The 26,897-nt window shown below is 41.8% G+C and overlaps 1 protein-coding gene across 6 annotated transcripts in view; it reads right to left on the bottom strand.

The window, feature by feature from the left end:
* LOC109431392 (acetylcholine receptor subunit alpha-like) overlaps window positions 1-26,897 on the bottom strand; it is a 681,325-nt gene that overhangs the window by 64,100 nt on the left and 590,328 nt on the right. For 5 of the 6 annotated variants that reach the window (XR_009996235.1, XM_062845640.1, XM_062845641.1 and 2 more), the window contains one exon: window positions 3,635-3,771. Coding sequence is in view for 5 of the 6 variants with exons in the window: in XM_062845640.1 (XP_062701624.1) it covers window positions 3,635-3,771 (137 nt within the window). In the remaining variant the exon portion in view is untranslated. Of the gene's footprint in view, window positions 1-3,630; window positions 3,772-26,897 lie in introns of those variants that run through there. The other variant, XM_062845643.1, reaches the window with a different exon arrangement.

Raw genomic sequence — 26,897 nt, 5'->3', positions numbered from 1 at the left:
AGCACACCTCGGAGGAGGTACCCAATCCGGTCACGAACAAATGGAAGCAGGGAGACGATAAGGCCAGGGCGGCTATTGCCCTGTTCGTTGAAGATAATCAACATTCGATCATTCGGGATTGTTGAACTGCCAGAGAAACATGGGAAGCTTCGATGAAACATCATCAGAGTGTGTACCTCACGTCTCGAGTCACGTTACTGAAGCAGATTTGCCAATTACAGCTCCGGGATGGTGACGATATGGAACAGCATCTTCCAGAAATGGATGAACTTTTCTCTAGCCTTTTGAACGCTGGTCAGAAGCTGAACTCCGGGTTAATGGTCGCGATGGTATTGATGAGCCTACTGGCATTGTATGATACCCTAACTAACAGCTTTGGAGAGACGCTCGGATGGAAAGTTAACCATGGACCTTGTGAAGGACGAATCCATGAAGCGCCAAAGATATCCATCGCGGGCAGAATCGCTGTGGAGTCCTCGAGGAAGCAAATAATCTGCCATAGCTGTGGAAAACCTGGTCATGTCAAGAAATACTGTCGTGTGCAATCCAATGCGAAGGTGTTGACGAATTCCGGCGAAAGTCCAGAAAGCGAGAACCGTGAAGAAAGATGACCGTCCCGAGGGATGCTCAGCGTTTTGCTTCGCGACACGTAATGAACCGAATACGATTGATTCTTCGGTCGTGGATTCCAGTGCTAGTACCCACATGTGCCCAGACAGAAACTTTTTCAAGCAGTACGAAACATGCTCCGGATTGACAGTACGCTAGCTGACGGAAGTGAAGTTGGTGTTTCTGGAAAAGGTTCGGTTGCGTGGTGGACAATGGCGAGAAGCAGGTAACAGTCACGGTCGTTCTACATGTTCCGAAGTTGGAAGCAAATCTGTTGCCAGTTGTAAAGCCAACAGAGAAAAGGTGCTGAAGTAAATTTCACTGGAGAAATCTGTAGAATCTCGAAACATGTAGGTACTGTGCAGAATCTATCAACATCGCCACACATATTCAGAATCTACTATCAACCCAAGCTACCGTGAAAACGCCGTTTAAAGTCTGGTACGGTAAGAAGGCGAATTTGAAATACTTACACGTTTTTGGAAGCAGTGCGTTTGTGCATCCCAGACCAGAAGAGAACCAGGTTGCAGCTAAAAGGAATGAAGCTCACGTTTGTTGGATACTCAGATTGTCAGAAAGCATACCGTTTCGTGAATCTGGTAACAAACAAAATGTATCACAGCAGAGACGTACGATTTTTTTTTCTCCCTTTTTGGCACAGGCCTACTGGTCCATATATGTACGATCAACTGGATGTGTTCGTTGATGCTGATTGGGCAGGAGATTCCAAGGACCGCAAATCAACATCTGGTTTCTTGTTCTGCTATGCTGGAGGTATGATCGGATAGAATGCAAGAAATCACGATAATGTAACACTAGTAGTATCGAAGCTGAGTACGTAGCCATGGCCCATATAGCCGAGGCGGTAAACGCACGGGTATTCAGCATGACCATGCTGAGGGTGACGGGTTCGATTCCCGGTCGGTCCAGGATCTTTTCGTAAAGGAAATTTCCTTGACTTCCTTGGGCATAGAGTATCTTCGTGCCTGCCACACGATATACACATGGAAAATGGTCATTGGCAGAGGAAGCTCCAAGGGAAGCTCTCAGTTAATAACTGTGGAAGTGCTCATAGAATACTAAGCTGAGAAGCAGGCTTTGTCCCAGTGAGGACGTTACGCCAAGAAGAGGAGAGGACGTAGCCATGGCCGACTGCTGTAGAGATCTCTGCTGGATTCTTCGTTTGTTCGGGTGTCCGGGCATTTGGCCGAATGCCGTTTGGCCGAATGCTGTTTGGCCGAATGCCATCTGACCGTGGACACGTTCTGCAACACCTGGCGGAATGCGAACATCTGGTCCGTTGTAGCGCGTTCACCCATGAGTCCAGCCTGATATTGTTCCACGAGCTCTCTTGCAATCGGTGATAGATGACGGCATAACATTTGAGAGTATCTTGTAGGGAGCGCTCTGTAGTGTGATCGCGTGATAGTTCCCGCAATCTAACATGTCGCCCTTTTTGTAGATGAGTCACACGATACCTCCCATCCATCCCTCCGGTAATACTTCCTCCTCCCAAATCTTGGTTATGATCCAGTATTGTTTTTCAACCAACCAACCTCCTTCTCAATCTCTTGGAGGTTAGGAGCTGGAAATCTTTCGTCCTGCGCACGTTAATATAGATCTGTTAGCACGCCATCGTTGATGCTTGCAATGTCGCCAATAAGGTGTTCATCGTAATGCTGCCGCCATCTCTCGACCACCTCACGCTCGCGCATGAGCAGATTCCCGTGATTGTCTCGGCACATGTCGGCGTGTGGCACAAAGCCTCTGCGCGAGCGGTTCAGCTTCTCATAGAACTTCCGTGTGTCCTTAGCGCGATACAGCTCTTCCATCGCTCACGATCTCGTTCTTCCTGCTGGCGCTTCTTCCTCCGAAAGACTGAGTTCTGCTTGTTCCGCTCCTGTCTATAACGTGCCTCGTTCGCTCTCGTACTGTGTTGCAGCGTTCTCGCCCATGCTGCATTCTTCTCGTTCCACATTTGCCGTCGTACCAGTCGTTTTTGTGATACGGAGTCGCGAAGCCTAGTGCTGCAGCTGGAGGTACTACCTATGGCGGATCGAATACCCCTCCAGTCGTCTGCAAGTGTAGCTGCGCCAAGCTGCTCTTCGTTGGTAGGGCCACTGCTAACTGCTGTGCGTAGGCTTGTGCCACTTCTTCGTTACGCAGTCGCTCGATGTTGAGCCGCGGCGTTCGTCTTCGACGCGTGGTAATTACCGTCGAAGATTTTGAGCGCATGTATACATCGACTAAGTAGTGATCCGAATCTGTATTAACACTGCGGTATGTGCGGACATTGGTTATATCCGAGAAGAATTTACCGTTGATTAGAGCTATATGCTCCGAAGAAGGTCAGGTGTCAGCTGCACTTGGGGGGAAGAGCAACTGACGAAAAATTGCAAGCGCCGGGGCTGGTATCGTACCCATGACCATCCGCTTATGAAGCAAACGTATGGCCATCACCCAGCCAACCAATAATCGTGTAAGATGTTGCATAACATGATAAAAAGGAGGCCATATGCGTGCATGCCTCCATTTGGGCGCATATAAAATATACGCATATTGCCTCCACTTTAACATCCTATGCAACATCTTATGCGATCACTGGTTGACTGGGCACGCCACGGGCCCTGGCAACAATATGAATTGTGTGTAAAATATGCATCACATACTCACATCGGTAATGCAGGAACGTCTTAACAAAGCATCAAATGAGAATTACCAAGCATTAGTAAACTTAATTTGCCATTTAATTGAGAAACACTACCACAAGAGGTGTAACATTGGGTGCGGAAAAATTCAATTAGGCGTAAAATAAAATTAATTATTTGTGTGCGCACATTCACCGGTACACTTCTCCGGCCGCACTGAAGCGCTCCCAGACAGACTCCCGCCCGACAAGCAGTGGCCCTCCCCAGTTCCAGTACCAATCCCAGTACCAGCCTCATCTCCAGTCCCAGTCAGTCAGTCGGTATCTAGTCGTGTAGTGGTTTGTGTGGATAGGAAATTGTGGGGAAAATCGGCTTACCTGAATGTATCGAGGATCATGGTGAAAAGCACAAATTTCCCCAGCAGTGGCACCACCAGCGAGGTGGGTGGAATGATTTCCGCCAGCAGCAAGAAGAACACAGTCAACGACAGCAGGATGGATATGCTTAACGATACCTTGAATGAAAAAAAAGAGAAGAAACGGAGCAGGAAAAAGAGAAGATGGTTAGGTTGGGAAATGAAACGAGAAGATACGAAAAGGAAATGTAATTACGTTTTATCGAATAAATGAAACGCTCCGAAGTGGCTTAGTACATCCAGCGATGTGCTGCGACTGGAAACGTTTTTCGTCGTTTCGCTATCTGGGAAGGGGGAAGTACGGCTTTTGCTTAACTTAATGCAGGTACCGGCAGGAAAGTGGAATTGTCTGTCACTGGCAATCAACTTAAGACGGTCTTTTCTTCTCTGTTTGTTTCTTTTTTATTTTTATTATGGTTTTTGCCGGTTTGTCGTTGGAGGTTCGTTTATCGACTTGTTGATGAGTAGATAAATTGGCACGGCAACGGCCACGGAATTTTTAGGATGTCCACTTTATTTATTCAGCAGTACAGTATAGTACACTCTAATGCAATCATTAACTCCACTTTAGGAAGCGACATTCACTAAAAAAATATCATTTCCGTGTTTGCATTGCAATCAAGATAAGTCGAGCCAAACTTGCTATCGACTCTTAAATTGCTACCCAACACGAACAATCAACTCACCATCAATCCGATAACCGAAACCATTAATTTGATTATTGATAGCATGGTTAGACCAAGATCAAAAGACAGCCCAGTAATTAAAGTGATAAGGCCTCACCAGCCAGTAGCTTGGTTTCTGACGAAGATTTTTTGCTCTCATCTCATCATTGATCTCATCAGAGCGTGCTGTGTTGGATGATACTGTCACCATACACTTCGTCGTTTCTCATTTTCAATTTTGGTCCCCTATAACAAGGCAATTAAGTTGATGGTTGCTTGTTATGTGCTGAAGTATACTAGTTTGACGGAAATTGTGTTCGCTCGTAAGCGTACGTTAGGTAGCACCTATGAAATTTTAGTGGTTAATCGTTTCAACCACTCAGTGGAACATTAACATTTTGTACATAAAGTTGTTTGTGTTTATATCAATTGACGCGTGAATCGCAATTAGTTATGGAAGTGTGTAGTTATAATTGGTCTTCAATTATGCATATGCAAAGTCATTTAGTAATTAGTACAATTAGTGTCCTTTCAATGATTTCCCAAGTCGAGATTTTATGTGCGCTAAGCTGACCCCTGAACGGCTGGTAGTTTTTCATAGGAAAGTGTTTGCAAATTGATCATCCGATAATTCGCGATTGTTATGAGAGGTTCTCTTATTCCCATCGGAGTGCCGGAATTTGCCTCCAATTTAGTGTGATTTCTGTGTTTAATGATATTGCTGATGGTCGTTTGGTATACGCACTAGAAGTCAATAAATTCGTCTCGAAAGTACTGGAATTCACGCAAGTACCCAACATTCCCCTGCCATTCTTGGCCTGAAAGGACGTAGAGTTGTCTACATACCTTTTATAGGTGTCCAACTAATCTTCCTTTCCCATCAAGGGCGTAGCCAGGGGGGGGCAGGGGGGGCCGTGGCCCCCCCCTTGGCCGAGCAACTAAATTCTAACTTAACCGAAAAACTTAGATGATCAGAGTTGTTTTTGACTAGTAAAATTTTTTTTAATGTATGCTGGAATTCCTTCGGAAATTCTTGGAGGAATATCTTCGAAAATTCCTGAGGGTATTGCTTCGGAAATACCTGGAGGAATTCCTTCGGAAATTCCTTGGGCAGTTCTTTGGGAAAATCTTGGATGAATACCTTTAGAGATTCCTGGAGGAATTCTTTCAGACATCCATAGAGAAATTCGTGAGGAAATCCTTAGGTGAATTCCTTACGAAATTCCTGAACAAAATAATTCCAAACTTCCTGAAGGAATACTTTTGGAAATTCCTGGAGGAATTCTTTCGGAAATTGCTGAACGAATGTCATTGAAAATTCCTGGAGGAATTCCTTCGGAAAGTCCTGGAGGAATTCCTTCGGAAAGTCGTGTAGGATTTTTTTCAGAAATATTCGACGAATTCCTATGGAACTCAAGGAGGAATTCCTTTAGGAATTCCTGGAGGAATTCTTTCGGAAGTTCCGGGAGGAATTCCTTCGGAAATTGCTGGACGAATTTCATTGGAAATTCCAGGAGGAATTCCTTCGGAAATTCCTGCAATAATTTCTTCGGCAATTACTGGAGGAATTTCTTCGGAAATTGCTGGACGAATTCTTTTGGAAATTCCTGGAGGAATTCCTTCGGAAATTCCTGGAGGAATTGCTTCAGAAATTCCTGGAGGATTTTTTTCGGAAATTCTTTTAAGATTTTTTTTGAAATTCCTGGAGGAATACCGTCGGAAATTCCTAGCAGAATTCCTTCGGAAAATCCTGAAGCAATTCTTTCGGAAATTACTGGAGGAATTCCTTCGGAAATTCCATTAGGAATTCCTTCAAAAAAATCCTGGAGGAATTCTTTCAGAAATTTCGGGAGGAATTCCTTCGGAAATTGCTGAACGAATTCCTTTGGAGATTCCCGGAGGAATTCATTCGGAAATTCCAGGAGAAATTCCTTTAGGAATTCCTGGAGGAATTCTTTCGGAAATTCCTGAAAGAATTCAATCGGAAATTGCTGGACGAATTCCATTGGAAATTCCTGGAGGAATTCCTTCCAAAATTCTTGGAGGAATCCCTTCGCAAAATCCTGGAAGAATTCCTTCGGAAATTTCTGGAGAAATTCCATCGAAAATTCCTGAAGGACTTCGTTCGGAAATTGCTGGAGGAATTCCATCGAAAATTCCTCTGCGAGGTCCTTCGAAAAATCTTGGATGAATACTTTCGGAAATTTCTGGAGGAATTCTTTCAGAAATTCCGGGAGGAATTCCTTCGGAAATTGCTGGACGAATTCCTTTGAAGATTCCAGGAGGAATTCATTCGGAAATTCCAGAAGGAATTTCTTTACAAATTCTTTCGGAAATTCCGGGAGGAATTGCTTCGGAAATTCCTGAAGCTATTCCTTCAAAAAATCCTGGATGAATTCCTTTAAAAAATCCAGAAGGAATTCCTTCCAAAATTCTTGGAGGAATCTCTTCACAAATTCCTGGAAGAATTCGTTCGGAAATTCCTGAAGGAATTCCTTCGGAAATTTCTGGAGGAATTCCTTGGGGAGTTCCCTCGAAAAATCTTGCATGAATACCTCCGGAAATTTCTGGAGGAATTCTTTCAGAAATCTAAAGAGAAATTCCTGAGAAAATCCTTGGATGAATTGCTTAGGGCATTCCTGGAAAAAAATCATTCTAAGCTTCTTAGAGGAATGCTTTTTATGATTCCTGGAGGAATTCCTTCGGAAATTGCTGGAATAATTTCTTCGGAAATTACTGGAAGAATTCCTTCGGAAATTCCGAAGGAATTCCTGGGGGTATTCTTTCGGAAATACCTGGACGAATTCCTTCAGAAATTCCTGGAGGTATTCCTTCGGAAATTCCTGGAGATTTTTTTTCGGAAAGTCTTTTTGGATTTTATTTTTGGAAATTCCAAGAGGAATTCCCTCGAAAATTCATGGAGGAATTCCTTTAGAAATTCCGTTAGGAATTCCTTCAAAAATTCCTGGAGGAATTCTTTCGGAAATTCCGGGAGGAATTCCTTCGGAAATTGCTGGACGAATTCATTTGAAGATTCATGGAGGAATTCCTTTGGAAATTCCTGCAGGAATTCTTTCGGAAATTCTTAGGGGAATTTCTTCGGAAATTCCTGGAGAAATCCCTCCGGAATCTCTTGGATGCATTCCTTCTGAAATCCGTGGAGCATTTTTTTTGGAAATTCCTGGAGGAATTCCTTCGGAAATTCTTGGAGGAATTTCTTTAAAAATTCCCGGAGGAATTCCTTTGGAAATTCCTAGAGAAACTCTTTTGGAAATTCCTGTAGGATTTTTTTTTTGGAAATTCCAGGAAGAATTCCTTCAGAAATTCCATTGGAAATTTCCAAAGGAATTTCTCCATGAATTTCCGATGTAATTCCACCAGGAATTTTGCGAAGGAATTCCTTCAGGATTTTCCGAATGAATTCCTCCATGTATTTCCGAGAGAAATCCTCCAGGAATTTCCGTGGCAATTCCTCCAGGAATTTCCGAGGGAAATCCTCCAGGAACTTCCGGAGAAATTCCTCCAGGAAATTTCAGAAAAATTCCTCCACAAATTTCTAGAGGAATTACTCTAGGAATTTCCGGAGGAATTCCTCCAGGAATTTCCGAAGGAATTCTTCCAGGAATTTTCAAGGGAATTCCTCTTGGAATTTTCAAAGGATTTCCTCCTGGAATTTCCGAAGGAATTCCTTCATGAATGTCCGAAGAAATCCCTTCATGAATTTTCGTTGGAATTCCTCCATGAATTGCCGAACAAATTCCTCCAGGAATTTTGCCAAGGAATTTCTAAAGGATTTTCCGAAGGAATGCCTCCATGAATTTCCGAAGGAATTCCTCCAGAAATTTGCCGACAGAATTCCTCCACGAATTTCCGAATAAATTCCTCGAGGAATTACCGGAGGAATTCCTCCAAGAGTTTCCGAAGAAATTCTTCTAGGAATTTTCAAAGGAATTCCTCTTGGAATTTTTAAAGGATGTCCTCCTGGAATTTCCGAAGGAATTTCTCCATGAATTTCCGAAGGAATTCCTCCAGGAATTTCCTGAGAAATTCCTCCATGAATTTCCGGATGAATTTCTTCAGAAATTTCCGGAGAAAATCCTTCAGGAATTTCCGAAGCAGATCCTCCAGGAATTTTCAAAGAAATTCCTTCTGCAATATCCGAAGGAATTCCTCCTGGAATTTCCGAAGGAATTCCTTCATAAATTTCCGAAGGAAAGAATTTCTCCAGGTATTCCCGAAGCAATTACTCCAGGAATTTCCGAAGAAATTTCGCCAGAAATTCCCGAAGGAAATCCTCCACGAATTCTCGAAGGAATTCCTCCAAGAATTTCCGAGGGAATTCCTCCAGGATTTTCCCGAAGAATTCCTCCATGAGTTTCCGGAGGAGTTTGTCCAAGAATTTTCGTAGGAATTCTTCCAGGAATTTTCAAAGAATTTCTCCTGAATTTCCGAAGGAATTCCTCTACGAATTTCCAAAGAAACCCCTACCGGAATTTCCAAAGAAATTTCTTATGGATTTGCCTTGAAATACCTCCAAATATTTCCGAATGAATTCCTCCAAAAATTTTTGACGGTTGTCCTCAAAAAATTTCCTTAGGATTTTCTCACATAATCCCCAAATGTGTTTGTGATGGTATGTTTGAAGAAGTTTCTCAAGTTTTCGTAGGAGTTCCGCAATACATTTTTGAAGGAATTTCTTGAGGAATTTCCGAAGAAACTTCTCAATGATCTTTCGCTGGAATTCCTTGAGCAATTTCGTGAAGATTTATAAAAAAAAAACCGAAAGAATTCCTCTACGAACTTATCAAACAATTTCCCATGAAATTTCCGAAGGTATTCCATAAGATATTACAGACATATGTCAAAAAATTTCCAAACGAACTCCTTTAACAATTTCCGAATTTTCCTTATCAAGGCATTTTTAAAGGAATTCTTCAAAGAATTTCCAAATGAGTTTCTCTAGGGAATAAAAAATCACAAAAAGCATTTCTTCAGGAATTTCCGAAATATTTTTTCAAGGAAGTTTTGAAAGATTTTTAAAGAAATTCCTTATGGAATTTCAGAAGGGATATCTCATGAGACTTTTAGTGGATTTTTTTCAATATTTTCGAAAGAATTGCTTCAGGAATTTGGGAAGGAATTCTCACAGAAGTCTCCGGATAAATTCCTCCAAGAATTTTTAAAGGTATTCCTCAAGGAATTTTCGGAAGAATTCTTCACGAAAACTCCGAAGGAGTTCCTCAAGGAATATTCTAAATCTATTACAAAGAAATTCCTCAAGGAATTCCCGAAGAATCTTCTAAAGGAAATCGCAGAAGAACTCTCGAAGGAATGTCTTATGGAATTTCTCAAGGAGCTTTAGGAATGAAGGAATCCCTCAAGAAATTTCTGAAGAATTTTTCAAGGAATTTCCGGTGGAATTCGTCAAGGATTTTCGAAATAAATTCCTGAAATTATTTTTTAATTGATTCCTTTAAATATTTCCGAATGCATTCCTTTAGCAACTTCCAAAGATATTCCTCCAGGAATTTCCGAAGGAATTCCTTTAGAAATTTTCAAAGAATTTTTTCCGGTAATTCCAAAGGAATTCATTAAAGGATTTTTTCGAAGAAATTTCTCCAAAAATTTCTTAGGGTATTCCTCAAGGAAAGGAATCTTAGTTTAATTGGAATTTTTGAAAGAATTCCCGGAGAAATTCTTAAAGTATTTTCTGGAGCTTCTCAAACGGATTTCTGGTGGAATTAAGAATGATATTTGTAAAGAGTTACTGGAGAAATTCTCAAAAGAATGCATGATGAAATTCGTAATAAAACATCTGGAGGAATTATTGTAGAAATTTCTGAAGATTCCCAACGGAATTACTGCAAGTTTTCCGAAGGTAATTTCTGCTGGAATATCTACATTGAAATAACCTGAAAAAATATTAAAGAAATTTCTGGAGAAACTGCTGGATAAATTCAAATTCATGATGGTATTTGTTAAGAAATTCCTGAAGCAATATCTTAAGGAATTCCTCAGGATTATAATCATATATTATTCTTCCATTGAACCATTCCTGTTAATCACCCATATTTCATACTTCACTTTTTTTTAAATGATAAAGTATTTGAACTCCTTGTTACTGGGTTTTCAGTGTAAGGGTGCTCGCCCCCACCTGGCTGAAAAGCTGGCTACGCCCTTGTTTCCCATCCTTCAGCTGTCGCAAGGACGTGGCCAGGACAGCTCTCGACCGTTGGAGGATTGCGTCAATCTTGTCTTAGAATAAGTGATTAGCACCAAATCTCTATGTTTTGGCAACGGATAGGAAGGATTCAATTCTCATAACAGCGGTATGTCCCTGTCATCCGCAAAACGGACAGGTTAGTCGGATTTCGTGAAGATCGTAGCCTGACTGTTGAACCCGGCTCGTTGTTTAATACCTTCGAAGGCGATGTGGCGGGCAGCAGGGACTATAGTCCTGGGGCCCGATGAAAACCCCACCCCACACCCCCCCCCCCACCTTGCGAGTCAGCCGCGTAGTCGCCGGCTAAGAATAGGACTACTAATTCCATTTGAATGTGTCAAGCGACTCGTGGCAAGAAATGAGTGATCGAGGGGGCGAAAAAGATGCTCGATCTTTAACGGAGCCTGTGGGGTACCTGGGCACCCCCCACAGTAAGCTGTCCCTTACCACGTTAATACAGGGTTCTGGCGTGGTGGACATTCTTTCCCGTGCTACTCGTGGGATGAAAACATGAACTCCAAACAAAAAAAAAACAAAACTCAGGTGCAGGAAGTAGTGGTTCGATGAATCAATTCGCAAGAAGCAGGTTGATGAGGTCTCCGACGAGGAGAAACGAGGAGATAGGCGCTGGGAGCTGCGTACGCAGCTCAAGCATAGGAGCTCCAGTTCACTTTCCGGCAAGCCAGCCGGTGGAGATAATGGACGGAGCGTGGCTGCTGAGGGCTGTCAGGAAAGAAAACAAAGAGCGGTCCGCAATAGAGGTGGCTGAGCAGCAGCTTGGCAAAATCATCGACTTTGCGTCCGTCATCCGATCAGGCTAAGACCGAGGTGGCCTTAGTAGCCGTCTTCATTCCACTCGGTCCATGGCTGTTTGTCTCCAGTTCCGCACTCTGCGTAGGGTCCGCAGATCGTTCTCCACTTGGTCGACCCACCTAGCTGGCTGCGCTCCACGTCTTCTTGTACCGGTCGGATGACTCTCGAGAACCATTTTATTCGGGTTGCTATCCGACATCCTAATGACGTCCTCCCGCCCTCCCGATTTTCGCGGTATGGACGATAGTTGGTTCTCTCAGCAGCTGATGCAGCTCGTGCTTCATTCGCCTTCTCCAAGTCCCGTCTTCCATCTGCACTCCGCCGTAGATGGTACGCAACACCTTCCGTTCGAAAACTCCAAGGGCGCGTTGGTCCTCTGCACGTAGGGTCCATGTTTCGTGCCCATAGAGGACGACCGGTTTAATCAGCGTTTTGTAGATAGTTAACTTCGTGTTACGGCGAACTTTATTCGATCGTAGAGTTCTGCGGAGTCCAAAGTAAGCACGATTTCCTGCCACAATGCGCCTCTGAATATTTTTGCTGGTGTCGTTTTCGGCGGTCACCAGTGAGCCCAAGTACACGAATTCTTCAACCGCCTCGATGTCATCACCGTCGATATAAATTCGGGGTGGCGGGCGCGGTGATTCCTCCTTGGAGCCCTTTGCCATCCTGTACTTTGTATTCGACACATTAATGACTAATCCGATTCGTATGGCTTCACTTTTAGTCGGATGTACGTTTCCACCATCGTTTCAAATCTACGAGCAATAATATCAATATCATCAGCGAAACCAAGCAGCTGAACGGACTCGTGTTAATCCCCGCTCTCCTTATTACACCCTCTAACGCAATGTTGAACAGCAAGCACGAAAGACTATCAGCTTGCCGTAACCCTCTGCGAGATTCGAAGGGACTCGAGAGTGTCCCTGATACTCGAACTGCGCACATCACTCGATCCATCGTCGCCTTGATGAATCGTATCAGTTTATCCGGGAATCCGTATTCGAACATAATCTGCCACTAAGTCGAATTTAAGCAAGGACCTGAAAACGGCCTTGTATCGATTAAGGGTGTCGATCGATGAAGCCAAGCAGGAGCACGCGGTACTCGCGGTGCTGCAGCGGCGGAACCGGTGAAGGAGAAAGTGCCAAAGTTTACCCAAACAGAGGCCATCTCCATCGCAGGTAGTCCGAGGAATGTGGCTGATGCGAATGCTCGTGACAAGCGCGTCAAGCATTCGCAGAAGCTGGCGAGGCAGGCGTCGGGTGAGGAGCTGTCTGGCGGTACCCGCAAGACCAGGCGTGTTATTACCCCGAAGGTCAGTAACAATGCTGGAAAGTCGGTCCCCAGCCAGAGTTCCCGGATGGCTCGGAAGGGTGGGCCTGAAAAAGCCTGCCCGTCCCGGAACGATGGGAATGAGGAGTTCCGACGGTTGGTGGGCCCTCAGCAGCCGCAGAGTAGAGCGAACCAAGGGAAGGACTCTCCTTGGACTAACGTTGAGCAGAAGAAGAGGAAGATGAATCTGCCGGAAGAAGTACAAGACGCCAAGCCAAGGCGCAAGAAGGTACGTGCCAAACGCGAGAAAGGTGACGCGCTCGACGGAACAGTACTCGGACGTCTTGAAGGCGATGAGAAGCGACGCCAAGCTTGAGGGTCTGGGAACCGACGTACGCAGTATTAGACGAACTCGTACGGACAAAATGATCCTGGAGCTGATGTGCGAGAAGGATCACAAGGGCGCCGCCTACAAGAGACTGACAGAAAAGGTCCTTGGTGTAGGAGTAGAGGTGAGGGCTCTCACGCATGAGGCAACTGTGAAGGTCAAATACATTGACGAGATCACTAAAGTGGAACAGCTCGTCACGGCACTGCGGCAACAGTGCGATGTGTAGGTGGCCGCCGCAGCGGTTAGACTACGGAAGGGGCCAGCAGGGGCACAGATAGCTTTGGTTCAGCTACCTGTGGCGGACGTTAAAAAGTCCGTTAAAGTAGGCAATATTAAGGTGGGTCGGTGCGTATGTCACCTGACATGCCACAAGCCACCAGAGGTTTGCTTTAGATGTCTGGAACCAGGACACAAGTCGTGGGACTGCAAAGGCCCTGTCAAGCGCAAAATGTGTAGGCGATGCGGCGCTGAAGGTAATAAGGCCCAAAGCTGCACGAGTCCACCCATCTGTATGACCTGTACCGGGAAATCCGAGAACAACAGACATTCGACGGGTGGTCCAAGGTGCCCGGCCTTCAAGAAAGCCGCAGTGAACAAATCACAGTGCAGGTAACGCAGCTGAACCTGAACCACTGTGACGCGGCTCAGCATCTGATCTGCCAGGCGGTTTCTGAGTGGGGGACGGATATCGCCATCATAGCGGACCCATACCGAGTACCCGCCGGCAAGGGCTATTGGTTCGCGGATGGGTCCAGAAAAATGGCGGCGATATTGACGACGGGTAAAAACCTCGTCCAGGAGCTGGTGCATACTACCTATGAGGGCTTCGTGGTCGCCAAAGTAAACGGGGTCTTTTTCTGCAGCTGTTAGGCGCCTCCGCGGTGTCCGATCGAGCAGCTCACGAGGATGCTGGACTGTATGAAGATCGTGCTAACAAGGCGAAGACCGGTGGTAATAACGGGTGACTTCAATGGAGTGATGCCTACTGGATCGTGATGGCCAAGACCAGAGGTGTAATGGCTCCCACAGAGCAATCTCCAGAGATGCTGGAGGGGATCTTCGAAGGGCTTTTTCCGCATGATGATCCTAGTGCTTGACCTCCTTTTGTAGGACAGCCGGTGACTGGGGCTGGCGACGAAGAGAGGGTCACCAATGTGAAACTTGCAGGGTTAGCAAAGTCCCTTAGCGTAGGTAAGGCGCCAGGTTCGGCACCTGGCTTTAAAAGTAGCTATTGCAGAGGCTCCCGAGATGTTCAGGTCTGCTATGCAGAAATGCCTGAACGAGGAAGTTTTCCCAGATGTTTGGTAGAGGCAGAGCCTGGTTCTATAGCCAAAGGCGAGGAAACTGATCGAAATGATCATCCTCAATAGAATGTTGAGATACACTGAGGGTGTAAATGGTCTCTCGAGCAGTCAGTTCGGCTTCTGTAAGGGGTGGTCGACCGTATATAGGTCTGTAGGCGCTATCCTGTCGGTTTCAAAGAGGGATTCGCTACAGTGCGATAATGACTCTGGATAGAAGAATCGCGCTCAATAGCGCCAATTGGTCGGCTATGGCCGATGCGTTCCTGTGTCTAGGGATACCCGGGCACCTGTACAAATTTCTCGGAATTACTTCCAGAATCAAGTACTAGTTCAAGATACAGAAGTGAGTCGGAAGTGCTTCCTTATAACCTCATGAGTGCCACAAGGTTCCATCCTGGGTTCGGCGTTATTAAATGTCATGTGCGACAAGGTGTTGATGCTGGAGTTTGATAATTTCGGAGAAATGCTGAACATCAGTCAGAACGTGTTTGATGTGCGGTGTATTGGTGGGGCTGTTCTGGAACCATGTGCTACGAATGGTCATGTTCTTGGAGGCGGCGAAATCAATTAGGCGCATGCCTACAGCTGGTAAGTTCTAAATTTTTCAGTCGTTCGTTGAGCGTTCAGGACTCTTCTAATGATCTTGACGACGTGGCTTGGGCAGCGGTCGTGCTCGTGTTCGAACTGCGCCTAAAATGTCTTCAGTGCTTCCGGAGTGAGTGCTGTGCATGTTTATCATGAAGATATTGAAGGACCGGCCCTCATCCTCATCCCGCATATTCTTTCGACGATCGACCACCAACCGATCACGCACCCCTGCATGTCGCTCATCACGATAAAACTACCGGTGCTCCTCTTGAAGTTGGGCTGAAGCTTCCAATTGCAAATCCATTTTCGTAGCTGTGATCGTTGCCATTGGTATCGGTTCGCATTCTTCTCTTGTTGATTTTCCGGTGCTTGTCTTCTTACGGCTGGGTCGCAGAGCCTTGCACAACCCATTAACCAAAGAAACAGGGCTTACTTTCCTGGAAGCTACGGGTGCTGCATTGGCATTTCCCCCAACTACAGTGCTAAATAGCTAGACTCAAACGTCACGTCAAATATTAGATTCTTTGTGAATAGTTCAGCACCCTATGCAATGTAATGGATATATAATGAACCATTTCGGCCTACACTTTTCAAGAATGTGATCCTGAATTGAAGCTAACTCCGAACAGTCAGTGTCACGAATAATGCAAGACAATTCCATTAGATTCCATTCTTCGCATTTGAATCCACTTCGTGTGTAACATCTTCCCTAGATCCTACGATTATTGGATGCGCATGTGTGCGATAATAGGAGGTGTGAGACAATGTCGTCTGCATGGCAATGGCATCCACCCTTTCGGCATTCAGGGAGTTAAGGAAGTTCTCAGTAAATGTCGGTTTACCGCAACCAACTCACGGTGCGACGATGACGGTATGTGGTCCACGTGGCGGGAGCAGCAGCAGCAGGCATAGTGATTACCAGCAACTACCACTCCACAAATGTGTCAAATAAAATCAAGATTTATAACAGTGTGTCTTCCCCAATTGACAGCTTTGACGGGATCCCATTTGCTAGGAAGAGTTGGTCTTGGTCCTTATGTATAACACACTAGAGAACGGAAACGCTTACTGCTGCCGCCGCGCCGCGCCGTGCCGATGCCACCACGGGGCGGACTACGTGAGTTATGGCACAGCAGGAGAATTGCTTAAAGATGTTATCATCTAGTATAGCACTGTGCTGGGCCGTGACTGGCTACATACTGTCGAACTCGGCATTAGTATGACAAATTTGTTTTCGCATGTAACCAATTACGGTGGCCGTTATCACGGTTAACCATCTCCCAGGGCGGAAATGATTTGTGGGAGTACTTTGGCATCAATTACTAACTTTGATCGTTTTGCGGACGGGAAGGTGGGCGAACAACTCCAAAGTTTTTTTTTGAAGATACGTAAGCTTTTGAATATAGTCCCCTGGTAGAGGTGAAATAATACCCGAGTAGACTAACTAAAATATTTAAAATTGAACAAGTTTGGATGCCATACCTCTATGTGATATCGACGTGATGTTCAAAGATTAAATAAATGGTTATCATACCGATAACTCATTGCCTTCACATGTTGTTCAATTAAGTGAGAGTTGAGAAGTTAAGAGAATAATTAAAAGAAATTTAGCCTTAGTTCATGAGATCTGTTTGTTGTTGTTGTTTCTACATTAGAAGACATTTAATTCTTATGAACGAGCACATATTTGCAATCAGGAAGATGACTTAATGTTATTGTATTGCGTAACTTTGTTCTTCAGGAAATTGTAATAACCGAATATGCTATTTGCTATATTTTTCCAAGCGACACAATGCCACAACAGGGCTGCATTTGGTAAACAAATCTCGAAGCTTGTGCTCAATGATGTTCTCATATTTCCATTCTATAGGGACTTCCGTAAACAGCAAATACAAAAACCACCGTAGCTCGCGATAAACTATCATTTTGCTGCTCACTGAAGATGTCATTGAAAGGTTCATGATATTTTTTTTTGTTTCAATGCTTTTCGCTGAAATGGCTGCAGTGGTCTTGAATAGTAATCGAGATAACATAGATAATAATTTATGTGAATGTTACAATTGGTACTGCCGTAATTCTGCAAAGTGACGTAAGCGACATTGATAGTTTTGTCCCACTTTTTGGTAATTATGCATAAAACTCTTGTTCATCCTCTAAGTTTCTTTCCATAGATGATTGATTACGACTAGATCTTCCATTCTTATACAGCAGGAATACCACAGTGTTATTTTACACCAGATATTAAGCAAAATATACCAAAAAATATCGACATTTTGAATGGCGCTTACGACACTTTGCAGAATTACGGCAGCATAGCTTTAAGAAATTATTTTCATTACTTCAGTACATTCATTCAGTTTCTCCTCCTATCTATGAGAAAATCAATAATCAAGAATTTTTGTGACATCCTAAATATCCATTTTGCCACTTTTTGCGCCCTCTTTCGAGCAAAAACAAAATCTATGATATTGTGGGACTTGTTCCAAGGATTCCATCCGAAATCCATCCAATTAAAAAAACATATTCAACAGGTTTTCTTCAAGGATTTCTCCGCGAATTCCTTTACGGGTTAAAAAAACACTTTAAAAATTTCTCGAAGGATTATTTGAGAAAATCTCGCAACCATTAATTTATATAGAACTTCTTTGGGAATTCCTTAGGAAATTATTAGAAAGATTTCTTCAGAAATTTCTCACAGAAATAATTTTGAAAAGCATCCATGGATTTTTTTTTCAATTTTTTTTTCAAGTAAATCATTTCAAAAATTATTAAAAGAATCCTTTACAAGTCCTGCAAGGGATTCCCTTACGAACTCTTTCAGGAATTCTACCGAGGATTTCTTTAGAAATTACTTCGAAGCTCCCTAGAGATTTAACCAGAAATTTATTACAGAACTCCTTCATAGTACCTTCCTTGCATTTTGAATGTCATTGTTTAATGGATTCCTACAAAAAATCTTCCATGGATTCCTTTCAGAAAATCTACAGAATTTCTGGAAATTTCCATACATATTCCAAAGAAAATTCCTGCAGGAATGACTCCAGCAAATTCTTCTGGATTTATCCAGCAAATCCTGCAGGGACTCCCCCGGAAATTTCTGCATATTTGCTTTCAGTGATACCTACAGAAACTGATATGGAGATTCCTTTTGGAAATCTTCCTTTTATTTCTCCATGAGTTTTCCCAGAAGTTTCTCCTGAATTTCCTCTGCGGATTCTTAAGAAAAATCAACAATTCTTCCAAAAATATGTCCTAGGAATTTCTGCAGGATTTGTTATAGATATTTCCCTAAGAGATTTTTCTGGGAATCGTAAAACTTTTCAGTAACTATATTCCTGTAGGAATTCTTTCAGAAATTTATGAAGTAAGCTATGAAAGTAATATACATGTACGAATTTCTAAAGCAATCCTCCTGAACTCCTGAAGGAACCGCAGTAGAAATTTCTGAAAGAATTCCTAAAGATAGCCTTGGGCTAGTTCCTAGAATAATTGAGCAGTTTCTTGAGAAACTCCTGATAAAACCTCAAGGGAAATTCCTGTTGGAATTCATGCAAGAAACCCTGGGAAAATTTCCAAAGATATGCAGGAACAGAAATACATTCTGGAGGACTCATTGAAAAGCATAAATGCGTTGGATGAATTCTTGCTGAAACCATGCTAAGAATTTCTGCAAGAATCATCTTTCTGCAACAATTCTATAAAAACATCGATAAACTCTGGATAAAGAACCCCTTGAGGAGTTTCTGGTGATTTTCCTGACGGCATTCGTGGAGACAATTGTTTTTCGTTGGGCGTTTTTAGACTTTTACTTAAAAGCTATCGCTAAGATTAGGAAAAGTCGTCCAAATAATATACATAAGGCGCAATATGAAGTCATTGTATGGGGGCTAGGGTGGCCCACTTTTATATGAAAAACAAAAGTTTCAAAAAATACCAAGTCTCACCTCCTAAATCAGTTATTTTAGACTCCCAGAAGCTACGTTCAAAATTTGAACAACATCGGTCAAGCCTAAGGGAGCGCTCAACAGTGATCAAGCGGGAAAACTTGGCCAAATGTTTGCAGAAATTTTAGGTTTTCGATTTTTGCCACTAGGTGGCGCTGTTAGTGTTTATTGATTAAAGCCTTTGGTATTCCTATAGATAACTATATGAGAAAACACTTTTTCCACGACCGCAAAGTGATCTGACGGCTGTGAAAAAGTTATACCCTAGGCAAAGTCAGGCGGAGTATTGAAATTTCATTATTGATATTATTACTTTGCATGTACTGGAAAAACAACAATAACGTTTAGCCTCACTTTACCTAGGGTATAACTTTATTACCAGGCGTCGGATCACTTTGCGGTCTTCGACAAAGTTGTTCGGTATATAGTACCCATTGCCACCTAGCGAAAAAATCGAAAACTGCGATTACTATGGCGTGTTTCACATCACACCGTGCCGGGGCTCGGTCGGGCCTCAGCCGGGCTAATGAGAAGCACGCCATAGAAAGAAATCGATGACCGGGGCACGGCCCCGGCCCGGTAAAGTGAGAAGACCGCTCAAGTCAGTTGAAAAGGATGGTATCCGAGCTAAACTCATCAAGATGAGCCCGGAAGAGTCGGCCACTTGTGCGTACCGGACATTAGTCCGGAGTTGGAAGAACGAACAGGGTCATTTGTCGCATCTACTAAAAAGTTGACAAGTTGGAATGTGAGAACTTCCAAACGATCACAATTCAGAATGTCGCCTACAAAGTGCTCTCCCAGATCATCTTCCGTCATTCTTAACCTAATGTGAACGAGTTTGCGGGAAGTAATCAAGCCAGCTTCATCGACGGCCATTCGTCAATGGACCAGATCTTCACCATGCTGCTAGTTGTTCAAAAATGCCGCAAATAGCAAGTCCCAACACACCATCACCACCAGTTTCATCGATTTCAAGGCGGCATATAACGGACGGTATCGACCGCAGAGAGCTATGGAAAATCATGTACGAGAATGGCTGCTCCGGTATGCTCACTAGACTTATCAAAGTGATGATGGACGGTGTATAAAAAGTGCGTAAGAGTTTCGAGAAATCTATCTAGTTCATTCGTATCTCTTCCACTAAATCCGGCCAATTTGTCTGGTTTGCGGATGAAATGGATAGTATTGCTATTGTAAAAGGAACAATTTTGTTGTCATCATATTTCCACTTGCAACCACTGTACAACATTTAAAGATCGTTTGACTATCGCATCTGCTGATGGGGTTTCAACTTTATTGTTATTTCGGATAGAAGGTTACAACCCCGCCTCGGTTCAATGTGTATGTGGTTAGGTGTACATATCCATTCCGGAGTTGTCCCGAGTGCCGATGATGGTACCAGTACGAGTTGCGATATTTTCCAGGTTGTTATTGTGCAAAGGAGGAAGACGCTTTATCGCCACCACCACTGAACCGTTGCAGGATGGCAAAATAACGTTATCGAATTTTATGGGTTATAAATCAAAGAAGCTGCAGGCTGCGGGAACTACCGGCATCCAGATACCCGCCGTGTACCTTTCGGGGCTGTTGTTGCCTGGTCGATTTCAAGCCCAGCCGTGTACCATTCATTACCACCCATCTTGCTTGGAGCAAATCGGGCGGCAATGCTTTGATTTCTTTTTTTTTGTTGTCGTTTGCTCCAGTTTCTTGTGTTGCGAGTTGGCATGATTGAATTTTCAACAAAAACACCTCTTTTTAACTTTCTTCGATGCCGAGCAAAGCGCTCCACTTTATTGTGGCTGTTATTTATTTCTCGTTAACTTTTCCACTTTCTTTCAAGGGAAAGATAACACTTTTGAATTATCGCTGTGTCATGGTGGTGAAGATGTTTTCCTCGAGGAAAAGTTCCATCCGGTAGGACCTAACGATGTATTATGATGTTTCCAACGGGGTGGGGCCGTGTAGTGATTGATTAATTCCATATTTGTGGTATCATAAGGATTCGATATGCAAATTATTCTGAAGTATACTTCAACAGCTCAACTATGCTCTTCTCTAGCATGATATTTTACCAAAATCAGATCCCTAATTAGAAGGCAAAGAAACTGTTATCTCACCCTAATGACATTGAACTTGGTTGGTCAACACACCTTGGCTGACTGGTTAGATGCTTCTGCAGCAGTGTTTACCCGAAAGTTTCCCATGCTGGTGACAGCGCATGAATCTAATCCTATGTGTTCTCATATCTTTGCCACACTAGAAGCAAAGTGATATCTATGACAATATTGACTCTGTGCTGTAATCATACACCCAAACAAAGTATCTGGCACAGTTAGCACGCAAACATTTCTTTGCAATAATTCAAGTCTCAAATAACTCATTTGAGAACGTTGCTGAACTTTCCGTAATTATTTCAACAAAAATTTATGCAAACTACTTTTGGGTGTACACCCCAAAACTTTGCTTAACACTATTTGGTAGAAGCTGACGGAGGCTGTCGCTGTACGTTGCGTTGCCAAGATAAGGCTAATCTATTTATCTCCATGGAAGAAGCAGTCCAATAAGCACAAGTGTGCTATACATTATTAATGAATCTTCCGTGCGTAGCCGAGAATTCTTTATTGGTTTGGTTTCGTTTCCTTCCCATGGTGAAAGATTGAGACTTTCATTGATGTTTGTGGACTGCGTCAAAGCGTTAAAGGAATTTATGTAGCATCATCGGATGGTTGTGTATTTCGAGATTAACTAAACAACACGTGAAGCTGAACAGCGATGCTGTTGGTTGGTGTTTTATTGTGTTGACAGAGGAATGCGCTTAGTCGATGCTCTAATTACTTTGAATACGAATACAAAATGTCAAAACATATTGATTTGGGCGTTACATATTGAATAGATGCTGCTTGACTCATGCTTCCACCAGTAGTCGAAGACATACACCACTAGCTAAGAGTTATGTGTGCTGCTTAGCTAGTAGCTCAGCATGGGCCTTGTTGTCCTTCTGACTTCAGCTAGTTTGAGGAGGTGCGCGTCTGTTCACCAAGGAGGTGCGGCTCAAACAACATCTGTTTTGGCACCTAGTGGCTGAATATAGCTTGACATTATCTTTATGTTTATACACTTAGTGTAACTCGTGATTCATGCGAAGCTCCAATTTTATTTTTTCATCGCAGCACCTCATGTTCAAAGGCATCAATCCCTTTCGGACGACTTCCTTGAACGTAAAAGTTTTGTGGTCGTACTTTTTTATAGAATGACCCAAGCAGAGGGGAATGTCAAACTAATAACTATTAAATCACATATTCTGTTTTTATATCTTGATTTGTTATTATTAACTTATCAAGGTATATCTTTTCCATAACATGTTTTGATTGACAATCTTATTTTGTTATGATCAAGCTATTGATATACACCCATAAAATATATTTTAATAATATTTTTTGATATGGAACAAATTCAGTTATTTTTATACTATTGAGAGTGTACAAATATTTTATAATCAGTACCACGACAATAACAAGTTTTGATTTTTTTTATTGATTGATAAATTGATTGAAATTGATATGTTTGTTTCGTTATTTATATAGGGTCTCGTGCCATTTGAGCAGGTGTACTTAATTTGGGCACTTGATGCTGTAACTAAGTCCATTTCAATCCATTGATTTGAATTTTTGTATAGGGTTAGATACTGTACGTAACTCATCGTGTGCCAATAAGGTATAAAATTGATTTAGTTATAGCGGCATGTTCCCAAATTAGGTACACCTGCCCAAATGGTACAAGACCCTAGCGTTATTACTTACTTTGTTATTTTAGTTATCATAACTAATTTTGCTTTCGGATTGTTATCAATAACTTGAAAATAACAACATGAGTTATTGAAATATTTTCCAAATTCATTATTATTATGGTGTTATTGAAACTAACAAAACATGTTATTAAATTGGTTGTCCAGGAACATTTTTTTGTTATGATTTTTGTTATTTTGCTGCTTATGACAGCCAAGTTTATAACATAATTTGTGCTGTTAATCACATGAAAATAACTGATTTTATTACTTAGTTATTTTGTCAAAATAACACATTTTATTCTGCTGTTGTTATTCCCTTCTGTTCGGGGAAGAAATCTGCTTTGTAGGGTATCGGGATGCTTCATTGGCATAGTCCCCTCGTTCGGCCTATCTCAACGTAAACCAAAAACTCAAACAAACACGCATAATTGGATATCGGAAAAGCTTTGCGCCAAACAACTGTAACATTTCGTTTCAATTTTAGTACTTTGGAACATTAAAATTGAATGAAAATGTCACTTTGTTTAGCTTTTGTAGACGCCATGATTCTTCGGCTTAGTGGGTAGTCTATACAAATGATCATAAATGGCATGATTCAGGAACATTTCGAAATGACTTTTCAATAACTGAACATTTGATGCAACGGTCATAGACGCTATTTTAAACTTGTGTATTTGTTTTCAACGAATAATAACTGTTTTACAAATTGAATGTGGGCCGAATATTGAGGACATTTTTTTCACTATGTACCCAAATCTTGGCCCATCCGTAAATGACGTCAAAAACATTTCTTGCGTAAGAAACAAAAAGAACGAAGAGGAAGAAAGATTTTGTGTGCGGTGACTGTAAAAATATAACACAATAATAGGGTTGCGTTGTTTTTGTTACTAAATTAAGAAATAACTTTAGTTTATGTGATTTATTTATAGTTTTTTGAAAATTTGGCTCCGAAAATATAATTTACAAGTAAGATTGGTGGACAAACAGAGATAATACTTCAGCAGAAATATTGAAAAAATGAGATAATTATTGGTTCTAGTGCATGGAAAGCAATAGGCCAACGTTGTATCCACTAATAGGCCAATTTTTGTACCATAGACCAACGTTGCATACCATCGCATCGATTTTTTTCAAATTAATTAAGTAAATTCTTGAATATTTACGTTACTTTACTTCCAATTCGTGAAACATGCATTGCCTAGAGTGTGTATTAGGGTCAACATATTATTTCTAGTGCTATTAATTCATGAGTTATGGTCAAAATTGCCAAGGCGGCTTGCAAATTAGGCCAAGGAATGGTACACCTCCAATACTGTTGCAATTCGCCTTCAACATTTCTCGGAATGAGTTCTATTCACGATATTTGGCCACTAGGAATCTGTCACTCGTTCATCTAGGATTCAATGTCAACACCAGAATCTACATTAACGAGAATCTTTCGGAGGACGCCAGGAAAATCAGAGGAGCAGCTATAAAGCTTAAGAAAAGTGGAAAGCTACATAACGTTTTCACCAGGGATGGAATAGTCTACATTAAGCTACGTGAGGGAGCCGCAGCCGTACCAATTCAGGCAATTGAGCACCTACATTCATCGATAAACCCTTCCTCTTAAATTTTCTTATTCCTACCACTTTCAATCCATGATTCCGATCATAAAGCATCCATGATTCTGGCCTTCCTAAAAGTTAGACCCTATCCGCATAAGCTTTTCTTTTCCCTGACCTTAAATCCCGTGTATCCGATCCTTGGTTATCCATGTATCATTCCTTCCTAAAAGTTAGTACATCGAATAATGCCTTTCATCGTTGCTGCTGTCTGCTGGAATTGTTGCTGCTGCTGTTGTTGTTGTATTTTTTTTTTACTAAACGATTGAGCTAATGAATTTTCCGATATGAACTGCTTTTCATTGAATTTAGATTATTTGTATTAAAGTTTTTGATAGACTTTCATTATGATTCATTCACAAGGTTTGCTGTTTGCTGATTCTACTCTAGGGGACCCTTCAGTATATTTCTGGTGTGTTTACTATACTACTCGTTCTTATGGCTGAGTCCATTAATGTGAACGCTCGTATGGCAGAAGGCATTCCAAGAGCTGTAATGAATGCTGCCTTATCTTCCAATAACTTAAACATATGTCACTTGAATATACAAAGTCTGTGTGCTCGCCAAATGAGTAAATTTTGCGAATTTAGAGACTGCTTTGAGAATAGTAAAATTGACATAATTTGTTTGACCGAGTCCTGGCTGTCTGATAGCATACCTGATGATGTAATTTCTATTGAAGGCTATAACATTATTCGTAATGACAGAGAATACAGTAGAGGGGGTGGTATTTGTGCATACCTTAAAAATGATTTGAATTTCAGAATCGTATCTAAGTCTGACTTGTTTGTAGGTGTTGGTGATCTAAATCGTACAGAATATATGCTGATTGAAGTAAATTTTAGTCAAATAAAAATGCTTATAGGCATATTTTACTGTCCGCCTCGTGTGGATTGCTCCGAAGTTGTTTTTAACATGTTGTCTAACCATTCGTTGCAGTATGATGAAGTTATGTTTGTAGGCGATTTTAACACGGATTTTTTGAAGAGCAATCAGAGATCTGATAGACTCCGTAGTATTTTCGATTATTTCGGACTGGATTGTGTTAACTCAGCACCCACGCATTTTTATCCTGGTGGTTGTAGCATGATCGATTTGATGTTAACAGCTAATCAAGACTTTATAACGAGTTTTCAACAGGTAGCTGCACCAGGTTTTTCTCGACATGATGTTATTTTTGCTTCGTTAAATGTTGCTCGAACTATTGATGTTGGTTGTAAATATTTTAGGGATTATAACAGTATCAATATGGTTGAGCTTCGTGATGCGGTTTCGTGTATTGATTGGTCTTTATTGTATTCAATTACCAACCCTGATATGGCTTTAGAGTTTTTCAATTATTATTTGAGCAATCTATTTGAAAATTTTGTTCCTTTACGGCCTTGTAGAAATACGAAAAATGCTCCATGGTTCAACCGTGAAATTCAGATGGCAATAGTTGAAAGAAATTTGGCCTATCGTGTTTGGAAAGGGTCTAGAAATGCCGAAGATCATAACCAGTTCAAACGTCTTCGTAATCGAGTGACAAATTTAATTAAACTGTCAAAATCCAAATATGTTTCTCAATCGGTCGGCCCGGGTTATTCACAGAGAGCGATCTGGAATAAACTTAAAAAAATGAGTGTTGTAGAGAAACGCGATAATGTGAGCAGTTTTGATGCGTCATGTGATCAAATTAATGACTACTTTTGTGCTAATTTTACTAATGATTCCTCCTTAATACCAGCGTTTCCTAGTAACGAAGAAGGTTTTAGTTTTTCACCAACTAATGATCTTGAAACGAGTATTGCTATACATTCTATTAAATCAGATGCCATCGGTTTAGACAACCTTCCTTTGAAATTTCTTAAACATATTCTACCCTTCATTATACAGCAAATTACTTACATTTTTAATTTAATAATTCGAACAGGAAAGTTTCCGACAGTGTGGAAGGAAACAAAAATTATTCCGATAAAAAAGAACAAGCGGATCAACGACATTAATAATTTACGTCCCATTAGTATCTTATGCGGACTGTCAAAAGCATTTGAGAAAATCTTAAAGACTCAAATCCAAAGCTATCTTAGTGGTTTCGATCTTCTTAGTCCTTTTCAGTCCGGTTTTCGAGCTGGACATAGTACTACATCTGCTCTTCTGAAGGTACATGACGATATTCATAAGTTTGTGGACAAAAGAGGTTTGGCAATTTTAATGCTTATTGATTTTTCGAAGGCTTTCGACCGAGTGTCGCATTGTAAACTTTTGAAAAAGCTATCATCTAGTTTTTATTTTTCTAGCCAGGCTGTAAATACGATTAAGTCGTATTTATGTCATCGGAAGCAAGTTGTTTATGCATACAATAGTTTTTCTAAATCTTCATTTATTATATCCGGTGTGCCCCAGGGATCAGTTTTGGGTCCATTATTATTTACGATGTTTATAAACGATCTACCAAGTATTTTAAAACATTGTCAAATTCTTATGTTTGCTGATGATGTTCAGCTTTATCTTTGTTCTGATAGTCTAAACTTAAATTAAATCGCTCGTTTAGTCAATCTTGATCCTGCCAGGCTTCTTCATTGGTCCGAGAAAAACCTACTACAAATAAATGGCTCCAAAACCAAAGCTATACTGTTTTCAAGAAAT

Source organism: Aedes albopictus, chromosome 1, assembly GCF_035046485.1.
Source record: "Aedes albopictus strain Foshan chromosome 1, AalbF5, whole genome shotgun sequence".
Lineage (NCBI taxonomy): Eukaryota > Metazoa > Arthropoda > Insecta > Diptera > Culicidae > Aedes > Aedes albopictus.
Note: the sequence above shows the minus strand (reverse complement) of the source record. Positions and strands in the feature narration are given on the sequence as shown.